A 24,583-nucleotide genomic window follows, 5' to 3' on the forward strand; every position below is an offset into this window, starting at 1 on the left:
TCCTAAAAAGCCCATTTTGATTTTCAAGAGAGCATTGCTTACAGTACTCACAGTAGTTTAAAAGATGCACCTCCAACTCGAAACTCCCACACACAATGTGCTATAAAGTCACAATTTTTAGCAGGACATTTAGAGGTCAATCCCAACTGGCACAGGCCAATTTTACGTGTTCTTTACAACATACAGAACGTATTAGAACATATAATCTTGGCAATGTTTCTAACTGAAGCTTTTTAATGTTCAGTAAAATTTATTTTATTTAAACAAAACAAATTAACACATATGCAAAATGCTTGGTGTGAAAGTACCCACAAACAAATTGGGCCTTAAACAGGAGATAGTTGTGATTTTTATCAGCACAAGCTCCCAATCAATGAGTAATTTCTTCTCTATAAAGCTATCAAAAACAACAAAGCAGTTTTTTCCCAAATGCATTTGTGAGCTATGAATTTATGAATAATTTTAAATGTTCTAATGCACACAACCTATGATAAACCATGAAATATCTTTACCTCATGCCTGAACAGTGCCCCTGTAGCAATGCACAGAGACAAAAATTCCAGACAGCATTCACTAGCAAGCAATGTACTCCCCATAAATCACATTACTGTACAGTTTGGGATTAGGATGAGTTGCCACTAGCAACAGAGCCAAAAAAATCAATTCTGTCACTATATATAGAGAATTCTTGCAACCTCAAACGTAGCCAATGTTTTCAGCAATTTGTCTCAGAGAAGTATTAGCAGACCAGCATGTGATCAGAGGAACATGACACCCAGACACAAAACAATGCTAAAACAATAGTTTTTCCTTCAGTAGAATAAAAAAAGAAAACAAAAAAGAACTGCCAGAAAGCTGCTGGTGTGAGCATTTCATTCACCCTTTTCAAAATAAAAGCGTGCCCTCTTTATAGCATTAACATTCACAACAAATAAAGGATTGGTTTCAGAGGTTAAGTGTATTTTAAATGATCACTAATGAGTTTTTGTTTTAAAACGGGAAACTAAGCAAACATTAGGGAGAGATACAATTTAGACAAATACAAGGTTACTTTTCTATAGCTTCCCCAAACCTGATTCATCATATCCAAGGCATTTCCCTTTCAGAAAAAAAAACAACCTAGGATGTTATAATTCAGACTGTCTACCAGGAGCTTTTAGAAAACAGGACAATGAGGAGTTTCTTTGATCCCCATTTGCTTAACAGCAAGAAGCCAAGACACATTTCATCATTCATGCTTTTTATTTCATCCTGGATCTGCAAAAGGTTTTGTAGCAGGCAACAACCACCTTGGAATTCTTACTTTACTCATCTGTCACATTTTAGGAATCTTGACAGTGCCACCCAGGTTTATTACAAAGACTTCTCTCCCTTCTTTTCCTACAGTCTTAATATGAGCATTTCAATTTTAAATGATGCCCTTCACAAGGTTTCATTGTCACTAACACTGACGTAAGTCAAATTCTGTATTTTAATGGATTATACAGGTAGTAATAATTACTATAATGGGTTTTTTCCTCAAAGCACAATCACCCTGTTTTAGAAGAGTACAGTAGATGTACTGTTATTTTAAGTCAGTAAAATATAACAGCTCACTGAAAACATGTGGCACAATTTCTAAAATCCATCTGTAGATATATGTCAGAATCATTTAGGTTGGAAAAGACCTCTGAGATCATTGAGCCCAAGTTTTGACTGATGGCTACCTGACCACCACCAAGTGTCATGTCCAGTCATTCCTTGAACACAAATATTCCTTATAAGCTTTTTCCCAAAAGGAGAAATTTCAGTCTATTGCCAACCAAAAAAAATACCTGGAAAAGATATCTGGAATAGGTCAAGTCATCCTGTCTTCTTGCCACTGACAAGAATATTGATCTTGCTTACTACCTGCAGCATCACCGCCTGGTCCAAACACATACAGGAGTATAATGCAGTTAAAACCACTTTTCCTGAGCTCCAGTAAAACCAGAACAGGGCTGTTAATAAAGGTTTGTCACAGAATCACAGACCCCCAGCATGGTTTGGGAGGGAGGGGACTTGAAAGATCATTAGTGCCACCCCCTTCCATGAGCAGGGACACCTCCCATTGCCCCAGCTTGGGCTGCGCTTGCTCCAAGCCCTGTCCAACCTGGCCTTGGACACTTCCAGGGATTCAGGGGCAGCCACAGCTTCTCTGGGAACCTGTGCCAGGGACCCACCACCCTCACAGGGAAGAATTTGCCTCCCAAAACCCAACTACCCCTGCTCTTTAGCAGCCAGAAGTCATGCCCCTTATCCTGGCATTCCATGCCCTTGTCTCGAGTCCCTCTCCATCATTCTTATGGGCTCATTTCAAGTCCTGGAAGTGGCAATTAGGTCACTCTGAAGCTTCTCTTTCCAGGCTGAACAATCCCCATTCTCCCAGCCTTTCCCATACTGCCAGTTCAGCAGCACAGCTGGGTGCAGAGAAGGCAAAAGGCATTTCAAACATCCACTGAGCTGTGTCAACAAAAGAGCCCAGCCCTCCTCTAGCACAGTATCGAGCTAACCTGCTAAATTTAGAACAAAATAAAAAAAAAAATCACAACTACAACGGGCAAACTCCTCCAGCAGAGAGATTCATTTGCTCCCTGCAAGTATAGAAGTGTTTGGATGCTTGGAGAGATGAGGTCTTGGTTCTTAACTGGACAATGGCTCTGCACTGCACCTCCACCAGAAGGACCTAGCAGCCAGCAAGCAGAGAACATCAAAGCACCCCCACCAACTCAAGGGAACTTCTCAGGGCAGATCAAAGCTCGAGGCACTTCATAAGCCGGGCCCAGGGTGTTCCAAAAACCAGCCCAAAGCCGGGAACAAAGAGCGCTGCGCGGCCGCATTCCTGCGGAGCCCCGCAGGAACAGCGAACCTTGGCTGCGCGACACGCAAGTCACAAGGGCAAGTCTCCCCAGGAAATCGGGAATAACAACAAGGCCACGCTTGGTTTCAGGGAAAAGAAATGTGCCTTTGCTCCTCCTTGCACTGCTCTTTGTTGGGACAGAAAGGAAGAGAGCAGGCTCTTACCGAAAGAAGAGGGAGCGCACAGGAAAGCACGTGCAGACAGAGAATTAAAGGACATTTTTATCAGTGACACTTTGATCATCCTCTAAAGTCTTTACACAGGTTTTTAAAACTATTTCTTGAGGACCAAATGCCCAACAGACAGAAGATTCAGCTCCTCAGGCATTAGGGATCAAGTTCCGCCACTTTTCTCCAACAGGCAGACTGCAACACCAACTTTAACCACTCTTTGGATACTATAATCAAAATTCTGCATATTTCCAAATGAAAACCTTCTGTAATCACAAAGATTACCTTCACCTCACCAGCAGAAAAGCCTAAGTTCCAAAGGCTTAGAAAAGCTAAAATATAGGGCCTTCTTTGTTTTCTACACAGCTGATTAGCTCATAGCAATTAACTACAATCTGCTTTCACATCAATTAATACAAATATGGACAAACAACGTCTAGAAAAAGTTTGTTTGCATGTTTAACGTATTTGAACATAATGCACATCATTCAAGCTCTGCATACGTTCAGCCAAATCAGAAGCTTTTAAGCAGATGCTCCTCTGGTAGCCTGTACATCACAGGGGAAAAAAAAAAAGAGATTCCCAAAGAGAACTAGTGCACTTTTCAAGCTTTCCCAAGTCCTCCCAAGTCTGCCACTATTTATAGTGATTCGAGAGACTCAACACCTCCCACACTGTTACAATTCTGAGCTTTTGCTTTGATTTGAAACACACAGAGAAGAGCTAAGAAGGAGGTACAAACCAGTCTTACTGCAACTGCAGGAATTATTTTTCTCTCATCACTTTTCTCTTACTGGGTGGGAAATGTGGGATACAAGGAATAGCCGCAACTCCCACTAACAATCCCAAAGACACTAGTTGTACAAGTACTCCAAAAATATTAATGTCTGCTAATACTACAGAGAACTGATGTTAACTTCAAAGAAAATATGAGATTGCTCAGAGATCCACAGAAAGACAAATCACGAGCCTTGAATCTTTTGCTCCCAAAATCCCACATTTTAGAAAGAGGGCATTACCCTCTGGAACAATCTCCCAAGAGATGCATAAAGTCCCCATTGCGGAGGTTTTCAAGATATAAATGTGAGGTTAACTTCATCCAGGCTCCCTTTGCCTCGTAGGGTTGGACGAGACAGCTTTTTGAGGTGTGCCCTGGAGGCAAATCTACTTTTAAACAGCATCCTGGTATTGTTGGTACATTGAAGTATCTTAAGTTTTCCACCTTAAACCAATGCCACAGGAGTTGGTTCAATCAAGTTACTGAAATTCAAATATTTGTGCTTTGCTGTGACTCCTGTCAAACAAAACCGTACCCTTGTGATGGTCCTCTCTTAATCTCACCAAAACACACAAGCATGGAATGGAAGTGACCTCTGGAGACACCCCTGTCCAAGCCCCATGCCAAAGCAGGTTCACCCAGGGCAGTTTTGAATAAGCACAGGGAAGGAGATTGCAGAACCTCCCTGAGCAGCCTCCTCCATGTGCTCTGTCACCTCACAGCAGTTTTTTTCCTCATATTCAAGGGGAACTTCTGCATTCCAGTTTGTGCCCATTGCCCCTTGTCCTGTCACTGGAGCCTGGCCCCATCCCCTGGCACCTGGCCTGAAAACACTTGTATGTACTGATAAGATCCTCTCTCAGCTGTCTGTTCTCCAGGCTGAACTGCCCAGTTCCCTCAGCCCTTCTCCAGAAGTGAGGTGCTCATGTCCCTCATCATCCCTGCAGCCCCTCCAGGATCCTCTCCAGTCGTTCCCTGTCCTGTCTCTCTTCACACAACTCTGGCTCAACAGAGTTGAGAAGAACAGAGGAAGAATGAGAAGACAAAGAGGAAATTCAAAAGCAGGACCTCTTTCTTAATTAGGTGTTACTAGGCAGTGATATGTACTTGTCCTCTTACTCAGCCAGCTCAGATCACGGAGAGATAATTAGAAACAATCACACAAAATCAATTAACATGAAAGAAAGCTTCATAAACAACAAGCACATTAAAATAACATGGAAAGCCACTGCCACCTACTCCCTTTCTCACCAGTGGCAACACAGCTGAAAATGGCAAAGTACATTTAGAGATAAGACAGGCTAAAACCAGGCTGGGAATACACCGAGACTATGAAAAGCAGCTGCAAGAAATTCACACACCATAACACTGCCTATTGCTGCTTTTCTGAATATTCTTTTTCATTCCCAAGGCAATCTAGCCTATCTTTTCTGCCTCTGTCTGGTCTTAGGATGGGAAGGCAATGTTTTTCAGGTCAAACATTAACTGAAATTCAGCAGCCAACACATGGCAATGTTTCAAGACAGAAATCCCCAATTATGTCAAGAGATTACAACTATTTTACTCCCTGCTGAAAGACTGAAAAATTGGGGTCAATTTTACTTCATTTTTCAAGAACTTCAACCCCTCATCTCTGTCACTCTCAAACCCTGAAATAAGACAAAGTAATTCCACCTTTTACACAGTTAAGTGATTTCTCAAATTTCCAGTTTGCAGACAATGCCAAGCTGAGCAGTGCAATGGACACAACAGAAGGACGGGGCCATCCAGAGGGAAGGATTAAATGGGATATTGGAGGGAATTCCTCCCTGGGAGGGTGGGCAGGCCCTGCCACAGGGTGCCCAGAGCAGCTGTGGCTGCCCCTGGATCCCTGGAAGTGTCCAAGGCCAGGCTGGACAGGGCTTGGAGCAAGCTGGGATAGTGGAAGGTGTCCCTGCCCATGGCAGGCGGTAGGAATGGATGAGTTTTAACATCCCTCTCCCACCCAAAACCATTCCACAAATCTATGGTTCATTCTTATAGTCAAAGATCTTTAAAGACACTTCTGATCTGAGCTCATCTCAGAGTATCATACCCTCAAGAAAAATTGTGGCTTACTCAGGTTTTTTTTGCCTCCTCCCTTTTTTTTTTTTCTCTCCTTCAAAAATGCAAACAGAACACAGCAGAGCCCCCTCAAAAAATCTTATTTACGCTCAGGATTGTATGTATTTAAACATGGCAGTAAGTGCCAACATTTTCCCCGCTAACATTGGCTTGCGTCTGGCTAGAAATAACTATACTGAGTGGCTTTACCACCATAAATCTTCCAAAGTCTTCTGCATGGCTGAGCTCTGCTCATAAAATTAGACATCAGCGCGTTTTGTCTGTCTCATTAAAAGGATGTTTGGTGGAGCCGGCGCAGGAGGAGAGAGGAGTGTGTGAACAACCTTCTCAGAGCCACTGGGGATTGGCCCAAACTGTTCTCACAGTGGCACAAAGAAAGGAACGCCTAAAATAACTCCAAAGGCTCTCAGAAGGAACGGCTCCGAAGGTTAGGAATAATTTTAAATGTCTGAGAATGGAATCTCCATGCTTACAGTAGCCCACACAAAAAAAAAAAAAAAAAAAGCTAGATTTCAATAGATTATTTTTGTAGTTACTCTCTTTCCTCAAGTTTCAATTGGAAATATTCCATTTGCTTCCTAAATAATACAACCCAAGACTTACAACCATTAATTCCATACTTTCCCTCTCTTTCCTCAAGTTTTAATTGGAAATATCGCATTACTCCATAAATAAACACAACCCAACACGCACAATCCTAAAGTCAACAACAAGCCCCCAGCTTAATATATTCCTACCGTACATTTAGGAAAAATGTTATTAAAAATTTAAAACCTACTATAAAAAACAGTCAGAAAAGCACCACATTGAGCCATTATAAACCAGATTATACTGCAAACATTTGACCAGAGCAGCTTGGGTTTGATAAGGTTTTAGCCTTTTTTCAACTGCCAGTTTTTAAAAGTATAAATGCAGAACATCTTTTCTGTGTGCTTTCATATGCAAAAAGCAATCAAGATGATTAAACAAGGTCAATGATTTTATGAAGAAAAAAAAAAAGTTTAAAAATCAGATGCATATTCATCAGAAAACTAAATTCACCATGCATAAGATAAGATATTAGTTGGGTCAAAAGTTCACTGGGAGCAGGAGAGGCTGATCTCAAGGACCAGCTGGGAATGAAAAGAAAAGTAAGGACACCAAGTTCTCTGCAGCCAAGATAACCATGAAACATCGGCCCTTTTCTGGGAAAAAACCAACAAAACAAACCCACAACCTCTCTTTTTACTTCTGCCTCCCCTACAAGGAATATTTACATGGTATAGGATGTGGTAATCCCATTCCCATCGTTTTTTCAGGATGCTGGAATTGACAAGGTACGTTTCTGAGGTCTCCTCATGGGATACTGGCAAAGGCAGCAAAACCTGCAGAATAATTTTGGCACCAAACTAAACAGAACAAAAGGTTGAGGCTGGGTATGGGGAAAGGCTCTTCCCGCACAGGGTGGTCAGGCACTGAGCAGGCTCCCAAGGAATGGTGACAGCACCAAGCCTGACTTCAGGAAGCCTTTGGACAATGCTCTTAGGCACAGCGGGGATTTGGGGGTGTTTGTGCAAGGCCAGGAGTTGAACTGGATGATCCTGATGGGCCCATTCCATCAGGATATTCCATGACTCTGGGACAATATACCAGCACAGGAAATCAGGCCAGGCCACGCTGATTGTGCCTGGAATGGGAAGAATGCTCTTCCTCTCTCCAACACAGCTCATCCTGACCTTTGTGGGATGTCCCCAATGCCTTCAACTCCCCTTACACAGGGGTTTCTATAAGAGCTGGGATGAAAAGCCTTGAGGGAAAGCCTTCACTATGGAAGTGATGTGATGGAAAAGAAAGAAAACCCAAGGAGCACCTTGAGTTTGAACAAGTGGATCAAAAGAATAAATTGTTATTACTTTACAATCACCCTGTGCCATATATTTTAATACACATTGCAATTGTCCCCATAAAAAAATCTGTACCTAAGGCAACTTTACAGGACTTCATGGCAGCTGCTGGTTTCCCAGAGCTCTGCCAAGTAACATCGTGGTGAAAAACAAGAGTTAGGTCCAGGAAAAGCCATGCTCAGATAAAATTCAGGGAAAAAAAAAATCAAACCCACACTACTTTCTGCAAACCAAAGAGTTCGTTCTTAAAAAATGGGGCAGGAGTCAAAAGTGAAAATGCAACTTTTGGCAAGGAGTTGTTGTACTCAGAATCCAAATCCTCTTGTTATGTCTTGGAAGACAAACTCACACTAAAGCCACATCTTACCAGAACAAGCCCAGGGTCTCCTGAAAGTCCTTAAAAATCAGACTTCCAGAGTGTGTGTTGGAAGTGCTTTAAGAAAAAAAAGCTCATTCAAATGCAAACCTCAGAGAAAAAAAAACGGGGGAAAAAAATAATTTTCATTCTGATGTGAGAAATGGTTTGTTAGGGTTTTTTTACACTGCTCTGCTATAAAAAAGCAAACAAAAAAACTTTCAATTATTTAACTTTTATCAATTGAAAGGTACCCCAAAATACTAAAACAGGGGATCGATTAATTTTTGTCTGTCAGGGATGGAAAAAAAAAAGAAGGAATGTGGTCCATTTCTCAATTCCACTGTGCCAAGACAGGCCTGAATCATTACACTGTGGCCATGTTTATACTAAAACTCTTCTTTTTTTGCTCAGAACTTGGATTTCCACACCCAGTAGGCAACAGCTTTTTTTAAAGTACATTCCAAGCTTCCCTCAAACAGTTCCAGTCAAAACACCACCAGATTTTAATTCCGTCAAGAATGTGAGCATCTCATTAAAGCCCTGCCTAATTATAGGTAACGTGCCCAGACCACAGATTCTGTGGCATCTTTATATGGAATATTATTCAGAAGTAATTGCACCAACTTTTCTCAAAAACTCTGAAATTTCTGCTTATTTAGCGTTACAGCAAAGAATTGTGTGTCCTCAACTAATTAGCAGAGCCTGGGAAAAAAATTGAAAGTACAAAATAAAGTCAATAATCACTAGTGGTAAGACAGATCAACTCAGGAGGAAAGAAATGTTATCAGCTCGTAAGAAAATTGGAAGTTTTAAAGAAATAAATATTCCAGTCACACAAAGGAAATCCTCAAGTGAGTCAAACCCAGAAAAAAATAACATTTTGCACATTGTTTTGGGGAATTTTTCTGATTTTTCTGCTGCTTTTCACTTTGGCAGGTTGCAGCTTTCAGAACCTGTGAGCACAGCAAATCACTCTGCTCCAACTGAAATAAAGCCCCAAACATCAGAGGCAAGACTTGCATCTGCTGAATGCAGGGAATGACCTTGAGGGAAAAAGGAAGGACACATTTCTCAGAAGGATAAAGGAAAAAAAGAGATGGACCTGCTCGTGGATAGATGATTTTTTTAAAAAGGGGCTTTATCAGATACCCACTAGCCAGAGGCAAACATGCTCTGGAGCACAGGTTTAGGAATATCCAAATAAATTGCATTCCCTGCAGCTGGAGACCAGACAGAACAGGAAGAAAGGTAAACTCCTCACCACCACCGTGCATGGGGGCAGGAAAAGCAGAGATGTCTCAAAATTATTCAGAATCTCTTACGGGATTCTAATACATATGGCTACACATACATGCAAATACATATTATTTTACAGCTTTTTTCTCCATCTGCTCCTCCTTGCACAGCTCCACATGGCTCTTGCCTAACACAGAATCTTTTAAGGGACGGTGTAGATTTGCTATACGTAAAACTGGAACTGCTGCTGGTCTCTCCTCCAGACTCAGCCTCAGCTGCCATAAACCTTATCAGGAACCTGCCAACACAGCCAGCCAGATTCCAGGAGCACAAATTCCACCGGGGAGTACAAAGTGTATCCAACAGCAAAAAGTGTATCCAGCAGCAAAAGCTTCCACGGAGCATAATTGAGCACAGAAAATGACATGTTAAAACGAGCAGGAACTGGCTGGCTACAGATGTAAATCCATTCATACTTTTACTTTCTTTTTTTAAATATCTGTGCTGCTCACTCTGGCTTGTTATGACAGGCTGAGGCACCGAAGGAGTTCTCTGTCCTCATCCTGGGCACAGAAACACAAATCCTGCCCTGGAATTGCTTCTTCCCTCACAACCTGCAGGAGGGACAGCCCAGCAACAGCATCCAACATAGGAAGGGCTCACATTGGTAAGGAAGAGCCACAAGATCTCCCCACTTGGCTTAACACATCTTCAGTGGCTCTGCTGCACGTTAAATAGGGAAGAATCTCAGGAATAGAGAACTAATTAAAATTCACAAGGTCAGAACTGGATAAAGAAAGAGAGGAGATGAAGCACCTGGGATGACAAAAACAAAAAAAAATGAGTTGATAAATTGGAAGGAAGAAGGAATCGTTAGAAGGCAGAGCTTTGGAGGAGAAGGGTGGAAGATAGAAAATCACAGAGTCACAGAATATTCTGAGCTGGAAGGGACCCACAAGAACACCCCACAAAGGCAAGGCAGCAGCAGAATAAAGGTGAGTAACACAGAGAAATGCAGCTTTATCAAACAGAATAAGGAGGTGTTTTCTGTCAGGAGGCAGAAACCACAAGGACAGAAGAGGGAAGCAAACAGAAGGAAGTATTTGTACATAGATTCACATCTCTATCAGTTGCATAAGTAGATTGTGAGCCTTTTTGGCAATTCCTTTTAAACTATGAATACAAAAAAAAACTAAATTCAGGAGCCAACAAATGAAAAGACTGTATTGTTACTCTGTCTCAGCCAGAAATCAGGCAATCTTTACATCTCATTTTAAATGACTTAAAAGGATGAAGCAACGTAGATCAACACATCCAGACAGCCAGAACGAGTTAAGACTTAAATGAGGTGAATTTTCCAGAGCTGTAACTCACACAGCAGCAGCTGTGCATCCTACAGGGGCATCAGGCTGGGCTTACATAGTGACTTTAAACCCGTGTGAACCTGGGCTGCTGTTGAGCAGCTTTGCTTTCCCTCTCCTCCCTCAGGTGCTCCTCATTTCTCCTCCCTCCCGTGCCACACTGGACCAGGGACTGGATTTATCAAAAAAATCTGGGAGAAAAGCCAGGGAAGGTTTGATTTCAGGTGGGTGATCTCCCTGATCCACAGAACTCGCCCACCCTGTGCTGCAGCAGAATTAGTTGGGCCAGCAGACCTGGCCCCAGGTCTTTAGTCCAGACTAAAGTTGAAACAGACACATAAACACAACTTCATTCTCTGTAGGAAAACATAAATGTGAAGAAGTTTTAAAAAGGACATTTTAGGATACCTCAGTGAAACCTGAAAAGGCATAACAAGTGCCTTGGAAAAGCAGACCCCAAGCCTTTGAAAAAGCATGACCCAATGTTTAATGTAAAGCAATTATCACTTAATGAGTTTATAAAGTCTGTAGCACATAAATACCTCACAGAAATGCCAAGTTGAATTAAAATGTGAATCATACAGAGTTCTTTACAATTCTGCAGGCACTGGTACACATACAAAAGGAAAACATCCCTCTGTCCCAGCAAACCAAGGGCATTTGCAGACCCTGGCTGTGACTTACTTACTACCATCATTCAAATAAGGCAATCTCAAAACCAAAATAAAAATACATGAATGTTGCTAACACCTCTGATAATTTCAGCCATTCATAGCCCAGCAAAACTCACTGCCTAAAAGTAGCCAATGTGGATGGAGTGAAGGACCCCTTGCCATAAATGTTGAAGGGTTTCTGGATCACAACAACAAAACCTACATTTACCTGTCAAGGAAAAAACCCTTTTTCTCCATCCCAGTGGCCGAAAGACAACCTTTTTTATGGTAATGCCAACACAGATATCCCACATGAAGGCATGAGATAGCTTTAGTGAGCTACAGAAGATAAACACATGTCATGCCTAAAAGTAAGCCAAAAGACCCTAAAAGCATCCTGAATCACCTGTTCCCCAAATTCCCCAGTGACTGAGCATGAAGAAATGTAACACGAAGAGCCAAACAGAGATTACAAAAACAAAAATGTATTTTTGAATCTGTTTGCTAACACATTTCAAACACATTCTTTAAATTAGAGTCTTGTCAAAGAGATTTAAGCTTTAGTGGTACTGAGCTTCCACAAAGGAACAACAGTTTGTTAAGACTAAAATGGACCTTTGGTTATTTTTTTAAAATAAATACTAAAATTTTATATAGTGTCAAAAGCCATCCAAAAAAAAAAAAAAAAAAAAAGGTAGTTACACACAAATACCTCAACCCTGACCAAGAATCCCCAGTTCTGCATAAAGATATCAAAGCTGCTGGTACTGCAAGCATGCTTTATGGGCTGGTAGGCTGCCAAAAATCATCTGCTAATACACCAGACAATAGATGTATTCTGCTGGAGAACTTTCTGATCTTTTCCTCCTATCACTTCTCTTTAGTTGCACATAAAACCCAACCGAAGCGATACAAAAAATGTGATTTGAATGCTTGCATTTATGTGCCAACAAACGAAGCAATTATTCACAATAAAGTAACTTTTTCAAACATGCATTTTTAATCACTGGTTTGCAAGCCCTGATTCAGTGTTTCCTGCTGCCACTGCAGCACTTCAGTTTCTGGAATTTTGAGTACAAATTTGTGCTCCTGCAGCGCCCAAAAGCTTCCAAAATGCTACCAAAGGACCCAAACTCAGTTCTTGATAAACAAATGGCACTCTGCTCAAATTCCACACTTTGGGATAACAGCAGGGTGCTTTCTATAAAAACAAACCTTCCTTCCAGAGACAAAAAGATCCTGTGTGTGGTTCCAGCTTTCTGGAACACTCCAGAACCACAGTGGCTGCATATCCTGAATCCAGCCATAAATGACAGGAGGGGATATTGGGGGGAGGTTGACACCCGAATTCCCCCAGGAGCATCATACCCTGACCAACACCATCCTTTCCCCCATCCCAAACCAAAGGCCTCTGCATCACACACCAAGATCAGGCCAGGGACTGTTCAGCAAATTAACCCCAAATTCCCTGCTTCTGATTCTCTTCTCTGATATTTGAACACGTCACTGACACCACTGAGCTGTCATACCCCATCTCACCACCCCACACTGAAAGAATGTTTCATCTGTAAATCCACGCAGCAATTCTGCAACCAGAGCGCTGAACACACTCAGCGACTATGGGAGTGAATTAAACGTATTAACCTGGCTTCCTAATCCCCAACATTAAAATTCAGAAATTTAATTAACTGCAGAAATTAAATTACATTAAAGGAAGGTATTTTAAGCTGGCATTTTCATGTTTTCCTGGGATTGTATCCACAGGTTTACGACATTTTACAGCAGAATACAGACTGAAGTGATCACAAGCTCCTGAAAAATAGCAAGTGCTAACAAAACCTGGGCTAGAGCAGCAGTAGCCAGCCTAGATGGTCTAAAAATAAGTTTCCATCTAAGGGAGGAAAATTCCTTGGATCAGTCTGTTACTTATTACTCAGCATTTGCATGTTACACACTCCCCAGAATAATCTTAATCTGAGGAAATGAATGCTGTGATCTTTCCCATAGGAAAAAAAAAGTGTTTCAACACCCAAAAACACAAGGGGGAGAAAAGGCTCCAGCCTTGACATTCTGATTTATGGAGGACACTGACAGTGAGACAAATAGAACTGCATCCGTCAAAGCCAAACACTTGCATTTAATACACAAGCATCGAGCAGGAAATCTCATTTAAATAATTAACATGTGGACTACCCACTGCCAAAAAGAGGAGGGCAGCAATGGACTTTTGCTGAATATTTTACAGGAAATGGAATGATTAATCCTCCATATAATGCCAGGTACCCACTCCCACCATATTTTGTTAAAAGCAAACCTTTAATTTCAGGAGAATCAAATCATATTAGGTAAAACTGATGTTGTGTGGATTTTCTCTATTGTTTTGAACCCATTCAGAGTTTTAAATTTCAAATGGGAATATCTTCTTGTAACTTTCTGGTAAAAAATGCAATCTGCTTGAAAGTGCTTTTCAAAGCTATCTCTAGAGAGACATAAATTATCAGTGGCTTTAAAATATTTTAGTAATTTTAGCAGCCTTTTACAACTGGTAAATCAAAGTCTCAGTATATTATATAAATAAATATTGCTGAAAAGACCAATGCTTTTTGGATGTTGTTTGTGAGTGTCTTTTAACATTTCCCCCATTGAAGAGAAGAAAAAAAGGGTTTGCATTGTGTTAGCTCCAGTTATAATTTCCAGCTGTGTCAAAACTTTAACAGCCTAAAAGCAGGAAATCCAAAGAGGAAATTCCATCGTCAGTTCCTGAATTTTGTAACTCAAATGTTCTTCCAAAAACTGGACCTTAAAGGAATTTTGGATACATTTTCTGTAGCCTTACCTGATATCTTCCAGTAGGTCACATTCTGCCTGATGCTTGGCCTGAAGTTTTGTCATCTGCTCAACCTGAATGTTTTTCAGCTCTTGTGTAACTTTCACCTACAAAAAAAACCAAACAAATTCAAGGACCACTTATATTTTCTGCAGTTCCAGTCACATTTCAACAAGAAAAGAAACAAACAAGCCCAAGGATCACTTATATGTCCTGTAGTTTAAGTCACATTTCAATAAGAAAACAAACAAACAAACTGAGAAAGGCTTCAGATGGCTGGCTTTACATTTTAGTACTGTTGTAGTTTTCCTTTGAGCTTTGTGATCCTGCACAGCCAAAATTCCAATACTTTGGGAACCTGCTTGGTAACTGGCAAGGAGCACCAATGGCACAGGTATTAGGGTTTGGTTTTGGAAGGTAACCTTGGAATTGTTTTGTTCTTGTTTTTTATTAAACAAGAGGTCTCGGTATTTAAGCCCTCTAGTGATCACAGGGAATCCACATATCGGCCTAAAAAACGATCACAAATATCTCTGAACACATTATGAATTCATGAGGACAGAAATGCCAAACCATTACTGCAGAGGGATGAGAAATTCACAGAGGAAGAGGGCACCCATCTCACTCTTCTTCACTAGCCAGGCAAAAAAAGAAATCCTGAATCTCATCAGCTGCTCTATTTTAACTCTGAAAACCATGCCCCAGCAACAAGCACCCTTTAATCACAACATCACATAAAGACAAGTTTTTCACATGACACCAGAAAAATAAATCACATGTATGTCTCTGACTTCAAGCAGAAAAAAAATGTCTATTTTTAATGTGAACTTTCAGCATTTTTTGTTTTATCTGTGTATTAAAAAAAAAGCCCAACTCAAAATAAATAAACCCACACGACACAAGCCAGGTAATGGAAATAATCTCAAATGAAATAGTACAGGTAAAGAACGACACACATGTAAAATAAATAAACTAAAATTGAAATAATTGAAATTAAATTGGTTTTGTTTGAGAAAATCAGAGTCTGCTCCTAAAATAAGAGGCTGGGAGGCAGGAATGAGAGACCTTCACTGCAGCTGCCTGCCAGGGCTACTGAGGAGCTCTGGGCATGACAAGGGAATCCTGCTCATGCTCCCTCCTCTCCTGGTCACTGTTGCAGGGCTTTGCCAGGTGCAGAACTGGGCGATCTCCTCTCTCCACGGAGAAATCCCACCGAAAATCTCCATGGGGCTGCAACCATCACAGCCAGAGCATCCCCAAGCGGGCAGGACCGCGGACATGGAACAGGCACAGGTCTCAGCCCCACGGTTGAGAGAGGCACAGCAGCAGCCTCTCCATCCTCTGCAGCTCTGCCTTCTCCCCACAGCCCCACCATTCCGCACAACCCCCAGAACGTGCCCAAAAATCACCCCGGAGCAACTCAAGGCAGCTCAGGTCTCCCAGATACCAACCTGCCTAGCCAGACAAGGCACAGCGGGCACATCCTCTATCCCAAATTTCCATTCCCGCTTGCCTCCGCTCCCACACCAGTCCCCCCGCCGGGCAGCACCCCACATTGCCAGGGACCGCAGGGTCACCGAAGAGCCTCCCCGGAGCATCTCCAGGTTGTTCCCCATCGCACGTGGGAACGCGCGTGGAAATGCTGCACAATTCCGCCTGCCCCTGCTCCTGTGTGCTCCTGGCACACGCCGGGACAGGCTGCGTCCCTGGATCAACTCCAGACGTGACCTCCTACCCCAAGACAACCAACCCCTCGTTGCTGGCACCAACGCGCCGCACGAGCCCCCAAAATTCCCGTGGGATCACCCCGCAGGCAGCACGACCTCCACGCCTCCGTGCAGCCGAGCCCTCCGCAGCCGCTCGCCCCCTCCCTGCCCTCCGTCTCCCTTCCGCAGAGGGGGGTCCCCAAGCCCCCTGCACCTCCATCCTCACCGGCGCGTCCCCATCCCTGCCCTGTCCTACCTCCGCAGCTCGCTCCCAACCCATCCCGCCCCTCCGTGCCCGGTCCCCAGCACCCCCCGACATCCCCCCACGACCCACCTTGCAGGGCCACCCTCGCCAAAGCCCCCCCGGCCCCCAGCTCGCCGCCGAGCCCCCCGCTCCCCTCCCAACGCTCGCGTTCCCTCTCCGAACCTTCCCGCAGCCTCCCCCGCCGCACAGCCCACCCTGCGCCCCTTCCCCGCGGCCTCGGACCCCCGTATCCCCCCGCAGCCCAAAGCACCCCGCCCCACGCCGCAGCCCCCCGGAACCACCGCTCGGCCGCCCCCGGCCCCTCCGCGCACAGCCCCCCGCGCCGGGCGGGGGTCCCACCTTCCTCGGCGGCGGCTGCATGGTGCTGGTGCTGCGCTGGGCATCCACATCAATTCCCTCCCCCCGGCAGCAGGATGCGGCCCCCGCTGCAGGAGGAGGAGCAGCAGCAGGAGGAGGAGCGGGGAGCGACCGTCTCGCTCCCGGTTCGGGGCGAGTCCCGGTCGGCGGGAGGAGCGGGGAGGGAAGGGAGGGAGGCGGGGAGGGACGGCGGGGGGAGGCCGCCTCTTCCTTACGGGCAGCGGAGCCGCGTCCCGGCGCTGGGGAGCGGCGAGGGGAAGGAGGCGACGGAGGGAGAGCGGGGAGAGACTTCGGGAAAAGATGTGGTGGGGGAGAAATAAAAGGAGGAAGGAAAGAGGGGAAAAAAAAAAAAAAGAAGAAAGGGGAAAAAAGAAAACAAAAAAATTAAAACAACAACAAAAAAACCACCAAACCCGACGCAGCGAGAGGCGCGCGGCGGCCGCGCGCGCCCCCCAGCGGCCGCCCCGGGGCCTGCACCGCCCCCGGCGGCCGCCATGGGCAGGGGCGGGGCGGGAACGCCCCCGGCGCGCGCGGGGGCTGCGGGAGCGCGCGGCGGCCGCGGGGGGGCGCCACGGGGGTGGCGGCCTGAGGGGAGGGGGCGCCATGGGGGCGCAATGGGGACACGATGGGGGTTTTGGGGTGTGCACAAGGGGGTGTGTATGGGGCTATGGGGTGTGCACAATGGGGTGTGTATGGGGGTTATAGGGTGTGCACAATGGGGTGTGTGTGGGGTTATGGGGTGTGCACAATGGGGTGTGTATGGGGCTGTGGGGTGTGCACAATGGGGTGTTTGGGGGGCTGTGGGGTGTGCACAATGGGGTGTATATGGGGGCTATGGGGTGTGCACAATGGGGTGTGTGTGGGGCTCTGGGGTGTGCACAATGGGGTGTGTATGGGGCTGTGGGGTGTGCACAGTGGGGTGTGTATGGGGCTGTGGAGTGTGCACAGTGGGGTGTGTATGGGGCTATGGGGTGTGCACAATGGGGTGTGTATGGGGTGCACGGTGGGGCACAATGAGGGTGCAGGGCTGTGTAGGGGGTGGACAGGGGGGCACACAAAGGGTTTGGGGTTTGCACAAGGGCTGCACAAAGGTGAAGGTGTTTGCACAGGGAGGGTGTGGGCTGTGCATGGGGCAGTGAAGGGGAATGCACAGGGAGTGGTCTGGATGCTGTTGGGGTGCTCAGGGGTACAGGGAGGTTCCCAGAAGGGTGCAATGCCCTCCAAGGCACGATCCAGTGCAGGATCCACACACCGGGATTGGTGTGTGGGACACAGCTGGTGGAAATCTGGGGTTCTCCCTGGCACAAAGCAGCCATCCCCTTCCCCCCCAGCACTTTCCAGGCTGCCCTAACAAAGCTGGGCAGCAAGAGCTGGACTTGAGCTGAAGTACATGAGGAAGCATCACCCCCTGACAGCAGCTGGAGAATCCCTTGATGGAGAATCCCAGATCCCGGTGCATCCCAAGGGCAGCACTCTGGGAAGCAGAGCACCCAGACACGAGCCTTTGCACGGGGTTGGTTTTAAGCAGAGAAAAATAAAATAAAACAAAGCTGAACTCTTGAGCATTGCAGATGCAGAAAGGCCAGGAGGCAGAATTGATGCTCCCAGCTCTGTCATGTTTCGCTGGGTGTGAATTAAACACCCCTGATCAGAAGTACTTCTGGATTTTAACCCCCCTCTGCAGCACTGAAATTCCTGGCCTTTGCTTATTAGTTCTGCTGCTACGAAATCTTTGAAATATTAACATGCATTTGGCTGTTTCCCTTAAGCAAATTACCGGGGCAGTTTGCAGAGCGTCAGGCAATTCCCATAATTGTATTTTCCCAAGTGCTCCAGCGTTTCTGCCGCAGCTCCATCACCAGCTCCTTAATTATTGATGAGCTGCTTTGCTCCAGCTCCTAGAAAATGACCCCTTGCCTTTAAAGATGCTTTAACCACCTTCAAAACTAAAATGCAACTTGAATTCTGCTTCCCCCTCCAGCTATTAGTTTATTTAGTGCTGCTAATTAGTCCTAACTCTTTTTCCCCAGGAAACTTGAAATGGTTGCTGAGACCTGGTGTAGCAGCAGATGCTGTAGAAAATATTTCATCTCCCTTTTAGGGCTGCAAGGAGATGGGATCTGTGTGTGCAGCCCTTCATGGAATCATGGAATGGTTTGGGCTGAAAGGGACCTTAAAGCTCATCCAGTTCCACACCCCTGCCATGGGCAAGGACACCTTCCATTAGCCCAGGTTTTTTAAAAATCATGCCCAGACTTCTGCATGCTGGACTGAGAATTACTTTAGGTACCAGGCCTACACGCAGATGTATCATCCTCCCTTATGATGCAGTTGTTTTTCCACTATTTGCTTGCATTCTTCCATGAATAATTATGTTTTATCTGTTTGACCACAGATTCCCTGAAGCCTGACTCATGGAGTGCTGCAGGTTCAGCATGAATCCTGGAGGATTTTGCGTCTGGGATGATAAATCCTGATGGAGCTGCCTCTTGGAGCTGCCCATGGCTCTTCCACATCTTAATAATAGTGCTGATAATAGGTGAGAAATGGATGTGAAATAAAGATTATCAAAAAGTCAATAGTGTAAGTGTCTAAGTGTTGTATATTTTATCAAAATACTTGTTTTCACAGCATAAATGGAATCCAGCTTAGGCTGAGCCTTTATCCCTTGATTTCTCCTTTCTGATTGCAGGACCTGAAGGCAGTTGAATCTCATGGAATTCCAGAATGGTTTGAGTTGGAAGGGACTCTTATGGATCATCCAGTTCCATCCCATGCCATTGGCAGAATCACCTTCCACTGGACCAGTTATTATTTTATATTTTATTGACCTTTATTTTATCTTGTTTCATTTAATTTAATTCTGTTTAATTTCATTTATTTTTATTTCATTCTATTACATTTCATTTCATTTCATTTCATTTCATTTCATTTCATTTTATATGAAGGAGGGTGCAGAATACAGCCCCAGAGCAATACACACCTCTCAGGGAACCCCAACAGAGATGAGGCATCAAGGCTGGAAACCCCAAAGCCATATTCCAGCTGATGGTGACAACCCACAACTGAAAACAGCAGCTTATTCCCTCATCCAGAAGAAAAATAAAAAGAAAATAAAGAAGAATTTAGCCATAAAAGCAAAATTTGGAGAGGAACTTTAGGAAGCAGAGCTCCCTTGGTTCCCATCCTCAGGCAAAGGCAACTCATTGGATCCCGGCTCCCAAGCAGCTGCTGCGCTGTCCCATCGGGCCTGTTCATTCTTCACATCTGAATTTAATCCCTGCAGGGGTTTAAACCTTTTCAAGCACAAACCCACGATTTGTTGGAGGGTTCTCGGCTGCCAGGACGCGCTTCCGAGCAGAATCTGGCGAGCTGGAACCTGCGCTGGGCCCGTGATTAACGCGTGAGGCAGCTCTGCTGCCGGAGCCTTGGCACAGCCGCTTCTCCAGCCGCGGGTTTTGCCCGCCGGGCTGGCAGGAGCACTCCTGGCAGAAGGGTTTGCTCCCTGGTACCGCGGGTTTTGCCCGCTGGGCTGGCAGGAGTGCTGCTGGCAGAAGGGTTTGCTCACCAGTAGAGACCATGGAAGGGTCTCTCCTGCAGGACAGCAGCTTCCTCTGGGGAAGTCAGCTTTTTATATAAAATGTATGATATTTAATTGTAGCAAATATGAATAATTAGGAATATCATAGAATCCCAGAATGGCTTAGTTGGAAGCATCCTTCAAAAAAAAAAAATCTCATTCCATCCCTGCAGTGCATGGGGACACCTTCCTTTAGCCCAGGCTGCTCCAAGCCCCAATCTCCAACCCAGCCTTGGACACTTCCAAGGATCCACAACTTCTCTGGACACGCTGTGCCAGGGCCTCACCACCCTCATAGCCAGGAATTCCTTCCCAATATCCCATCTATTTCCTCGGTCAGTGCAAAGCCATTCCCCCTTATCCTGTCCTTCCCTCCCTTGTCCAAAGTCCCTCCCCAGCTCTTTTGTATAGGAATATTTATTTTGTATTGCATGTGGATATATATGAATATATAAGAATTTGTTTTATATTTAATACATAAGTAATAAAATGCTTAGTGGATATAATGATTGAGAGAGACACATGCATGTAGAATCATAAATTAATTTATATTGGAAAATTCATCAAAGATCATAGATAGATAAGAATAAAATAATGAAAAAAAAAAAGAAAAGCAAAAAGTAAATAAAAGTATAACAAAAAATAAAGAAAGTACAAAATTATCTGGAATAATTAACCATAATGTCCATAATGTTCCCAACCACTCCCAGGAGCACGTAAAGCCAGAAATTGAGTTTGGCATTATCTGACATCCATAATTCTGTTCTGTGTGTTTCTTACAGGCTTTCAAAGCTTCTGGCAGCACTGAGCAAGGTGTTTCCAGCCTTCCTTCAAGGCCTCCATGCAGAGGAAAACGCAGGCTCCAGGCTTTCCCCACGCGGGGGTGCCATGGGGATGCGGATCACACCGCTCCTACGGTGACAAGGGGACAGGTGACACCTCAGCGGCTGGCATTGCTCACTGCTTTTTTCCAGGAAAGAAAAACATAAGGAAGTATTAAAATACAGAGAAAAAGAAGAAAGAAAATATGTGGGTTGGGAAGGACAAGATTCATAAAGCATGCAGGAAGCACAGAATTCTAGGGATGGGGGAAAACAAGTTTCACAGGGAACGATGCGTTTTCCCCCCATGTGCAGAATTCCTTGATTCTTGCATGCTTTGGCTTTCTCCAGCAGAATTAAAAACCCCTTTTGGGGCTTGTTTAATTTAACAGGCTGGGGAAACCTCGAGGGAGATGTCGGGGAGCCCAGGGGATGGCATCAGTCACAGGATGGCTGCGGGGGGCTGGAGGTCCAGCCGGGCTGAAAGAGAGCCCGAGCAGCCCTGCCACGTCCTGCTTGGGCCTGTTCCACCACATTTCAGGAAGGCTGGTACACCCAAACAACTTTGTTCCCCTTGCTCCGCTGTCCTGGCCTCTCCCCATTCCTCCCTTCACATGTTTACCATACCTGCAGGGGTGAGACTGGGATTAATTTCCATGAGAGCATGTTGGAAGTGTAAATATCTCTGAGCAGGGACGCTTGGCAGGTTTGTGGGTTTGTCTTCCTCCAGGAACTGGCAGCTTTCCTGCTCTTTTGTTGATTGCATGTGACCAGATGTGAACATGAAGCATCTGGACATCTGGAGCAGGACTCAGTGTCTGCCCTTTGTCCCATCCCAGTGTGGCTGTGTTTCCAAGGCTATCCAGGTGCTTCTCGGTCCTTAGAAGTGGATGTGGCCTCTCTGCTGAGATAAACCCCATCCAGCCCCATCCAGCCTGGCCCTGGACACGTCCAGGGATCCAGGGACAGCCACAGCTTCTCTGGGAAACCTGTGCCAGAACCTCCCCACCCTTACTATGGAAATTTCTACCTCGGATCTAAACTCAGTCTCCTCTCTTTTAGTTTAAAACCATCACCCTTTGTACTATCACAGCAGGCCTTGCTTAAAAGTTTGCCCCCATCTTTCTTATAAGTCCCCATTTGATTTCCCACACCTTCCTTGGGGGTATAAGCTTGCCAGACTGACAAATCCTGCTGCAAATTGGCTCTGGCCTTATGGAGAAAGCTCTGATCGCAAAAGTCTCGGTGTGCCCAGGTCCCAGAGAGCTGCTGCTGCCAGGAGAGCGTCAGGATGAGGCTGTCCAGTCCTTCTAGAAATTCCCTGCCTGTCTGAGCATCACCTTCACCACTGCTGTCCCCCTTCTCTTGTTAATGTGTAACCCGAAACTGGCCAGGGCACATTTCTGTGATCCCAGCATTATCTGTCCCTGGCCAGGTCCATCCCTGCCTGCTCCCACTGGGGTATTTTTATCTGCAGGTGGATGGTGTCATGTGAAGGGCAGCAGATGGGGAGGGCTGAGGATCCTGGGTCCTTCCACTGGATCTCCTACAATTCTCCTCAGAGTCTCCTCTTCAGCCTGGAGAGGAGAAGGCTCCAGGGAGACTTTAGAATCCCTTCCAGTGCCTAAAGGGGCTCCAAGGGCGCTCCAGAGGGACTTTGGACAAGACTTGTAGTGGCAGGACAAGGAGGGATGGCTTCCCACTGCCAGAGGACAGGGTTAGATGGGATATGGGGAAGGAATTGTTCCCTGTGAGGCTGTGGCATGGGTTGAGCAGACCGTTTCTGACCCTGGAAGTTCAGAAATGTGTAGATGTGGCACTTGGGGATTGCTGTGCTTGATGGTCTTGCAGGTCCTTCCCAACCTTAGAAATTTTGTATTTCTGAGGTCTCTTCCTATATGACCCATTTTGAGATTCTATGATCACTCCAGGGCAACAGAGAAAAATTCTGTCTTGGACAGAGAGGGAATAACCACCTGAAGGGAGTTAATTTCCTACAAAAATGTGTCTGAGAGCAGTTTTGGGGAGCAGGAGTTTCACAGGGCTCAAGGGTAGTGTGTGGCTGGGAGAAGATGTGGGGAGCCCTTCTCCTCCTTATTTACACCAGCAGAGGGAAAGGGATTGCTGGATTGCTTTCTGCATCCATGCTGGATGTTCAGGAAGGACAGGGCACATCCAGAGCAGATGTGTGTGGGTCAGGAATGCTGTGGGAAGAGCTGGCTGACCTCCAGGGCAGGAGGATGATGGAGATGTCAGAACCTGGCTGCTCCCTGCCCTTATCAGAGCACTGCTCTCCCTGGGGTTCAGCTGCACAGGGACTGTATCAGCCCCCAGCTGCTGGGCTGGACAGGGATGGCTCCTGTCCTGTGTTCCTCACTGGGCCACATCCCAGCCCAACCCTGGTTATCAGCACCAGCCATCCCCTCCACTCTGGCACTGAGTTTCTCTGGATGCTTTCTCATGCAGATGCCACCATTCACCCTGGCCAGCCTTAAAATCCCTTTTCCACCTCCCTTCCTGCAGCCAGGGAAGCAGGGAAGAAGCAGGGTCCTTGTTGAAGAAAAGCCCTTTCCAACCTCAGGCACTACAGGTGTGAAGCTTGGCTCTTGCTCAACCCAGGGAAATTGCAAACCTTGAGGTGCAGCCTCAAATCATGGAATCACAAAATGGTTTGTGAAAAAGGCTTTAAAGCTCATCCAGTTCCACTCCCTGCCATGAACAGGGGCACCTTCCACTAAACCAAATTGCTCCAATCTGGCTGGCCTTGGGTACTTCCAAGGATCCAAGGGCAGGCACAGCTTCTCTGGAAAACCTGTGCCAGGGCCTCACCACTCTCATGGTGAAGAATAAAGGCAAAAATCCCACACAGATTCCCTTTTTCCAGCACCTTTTCCCAACAAAAGGTGTCTCTGTCAAGTCTTCCCTGACACTGGGTGCCAATAAAGGAAACAGAGAGGAAGCTCCTAAGAAATCTCCTTTTGTAAGGAGACTGGACCTGGATGAGGAGGGAGCTCCTTGATGGAGACAGAAGGAGAGGAATGTGTGGCCTTAGAGGTCACCAGCCATGGAGATCATGGAGTTCCCCATCCTCTGCCAAGGCTAGGAAGGAAGTGAAACTGGACACAGAGCTGAAAGTGTGGCATAAAGCCAATTTCAGCACTTTTTTGCCCATTCTGTGCATGCCGGGCTTGTTCCAGCCAGAGGGTGTGTGTGCGAGAAACGTGGGTTTAGATCTGGATCTTCACACACAAAGGGGAACCAAAACTTGCTGAATGAAGGAGAGTGGGGGGAGCAATGTGCTGATGTGTCTCCAGCTGATTTACTTCCTGTTCTTCTCTGTTTCCCAGAGATAATGTTCTGAGATGCTGCAGCCATCTCACCATTATCTCACCAGACCTGAAGCAAGGTGACCACAAAGCTCCATCCTGAGGGCAGAAGTGGTTTATCCCTGCTGTAAATGAGGAAAGGCACAGAGACCAACCCCACTCCTGCCAGTTTGTCCCCTCTGCTGCTTGTTTGTGCCAGTGAAATGATGTTATTTGAAGGGTGAGGCTTTGAGAGGCAAAAAGCCCAAAATGTGAGAGAGAGTAAGAAAGGGCCCCAGAGA

At 45.6% G+C, this 24,583-nt stretch overlaps 1 protein-coding gene and 1 long non-coding RNA gene across 7 annotated transcripts in view; one reads left to right on the top strand and one right to left on the bottom strand.

The window, feature by feature from the left end:
* FCHSD2 (FCH and double SH3 domains 2) overlaps nt 1-16,910 on the bottom strand; it is a 121,235-nt gene extending 104,325 nt beyond the window's left edge. Inside the window, exons 1-2 of one of the 4 annotated variants that reach the window (XM_030264090.4) lie at nt 16,558-16,910; nt 14,257-14,354 (exon numbers count right to left, since the gene is read on the bottom strand). In XM_030264090.4, the coding sequence (XP_030119950.3) occupies nt 14,257-14,354; nt 16,558-16,578 (119 nt within the window). In that variant the 5' untranslated portion in view covers nt 16,579-16,910. Of the gene's footprint in view, nt 1-14,256; nt 14,355-15,698; nt 15,942-16,557 lie in introns of those variants that run through there. The other 3 variants (XM_030264099.4, XM_041713807.2, XM_041713809.2) reach the window with 3 other exon arrangements.
* On the top strand, nt 16,451-20,083 carry LOC115493595 (uncharacterized). Of its 3 annotated transcripts, none has more exons than XR_012053910.1 (4): nt 16,451-16,700; nt 17,907-18,088; nt 18,677-18,807; nt 18,971-19,154. It is a non-coding gene; the product is annotated as an uncharacterized lncRNA (long non-coding RNA). The 3 variants fall into 3 exon arrangements; XR_012053909.1 differs by lacking the exon at nt 17,907-18,088 and adding an exon at nt 19,268-20,083 and having other exon boundaries at nt 16,565-16,700; nt 18,971-19,114; XR_012053905.1 differs by lacking the exon at nt 17,907-18,088 and having other exon boundaries at nt 16,565-16,700.
* The last annotated feature ends 4,500 nt before the right edge of the window (nt 20,084-24,583 follow it).

This window comes from Taeniopygia guttata, chromosome 1, assembly GCF_048771995.1.
Source record: "Taeniopygia guttata chromosome 1, bTaeGut7.mat, whole genome shotgun sequence".
Classification (NCBI taxonomy): domain Eukaryota; kingdom Metazoa; phylum Chordata; class Aves; order Passeriformes; family Estrildidae; genus Taeniopygia; species Taeniopygia guttata.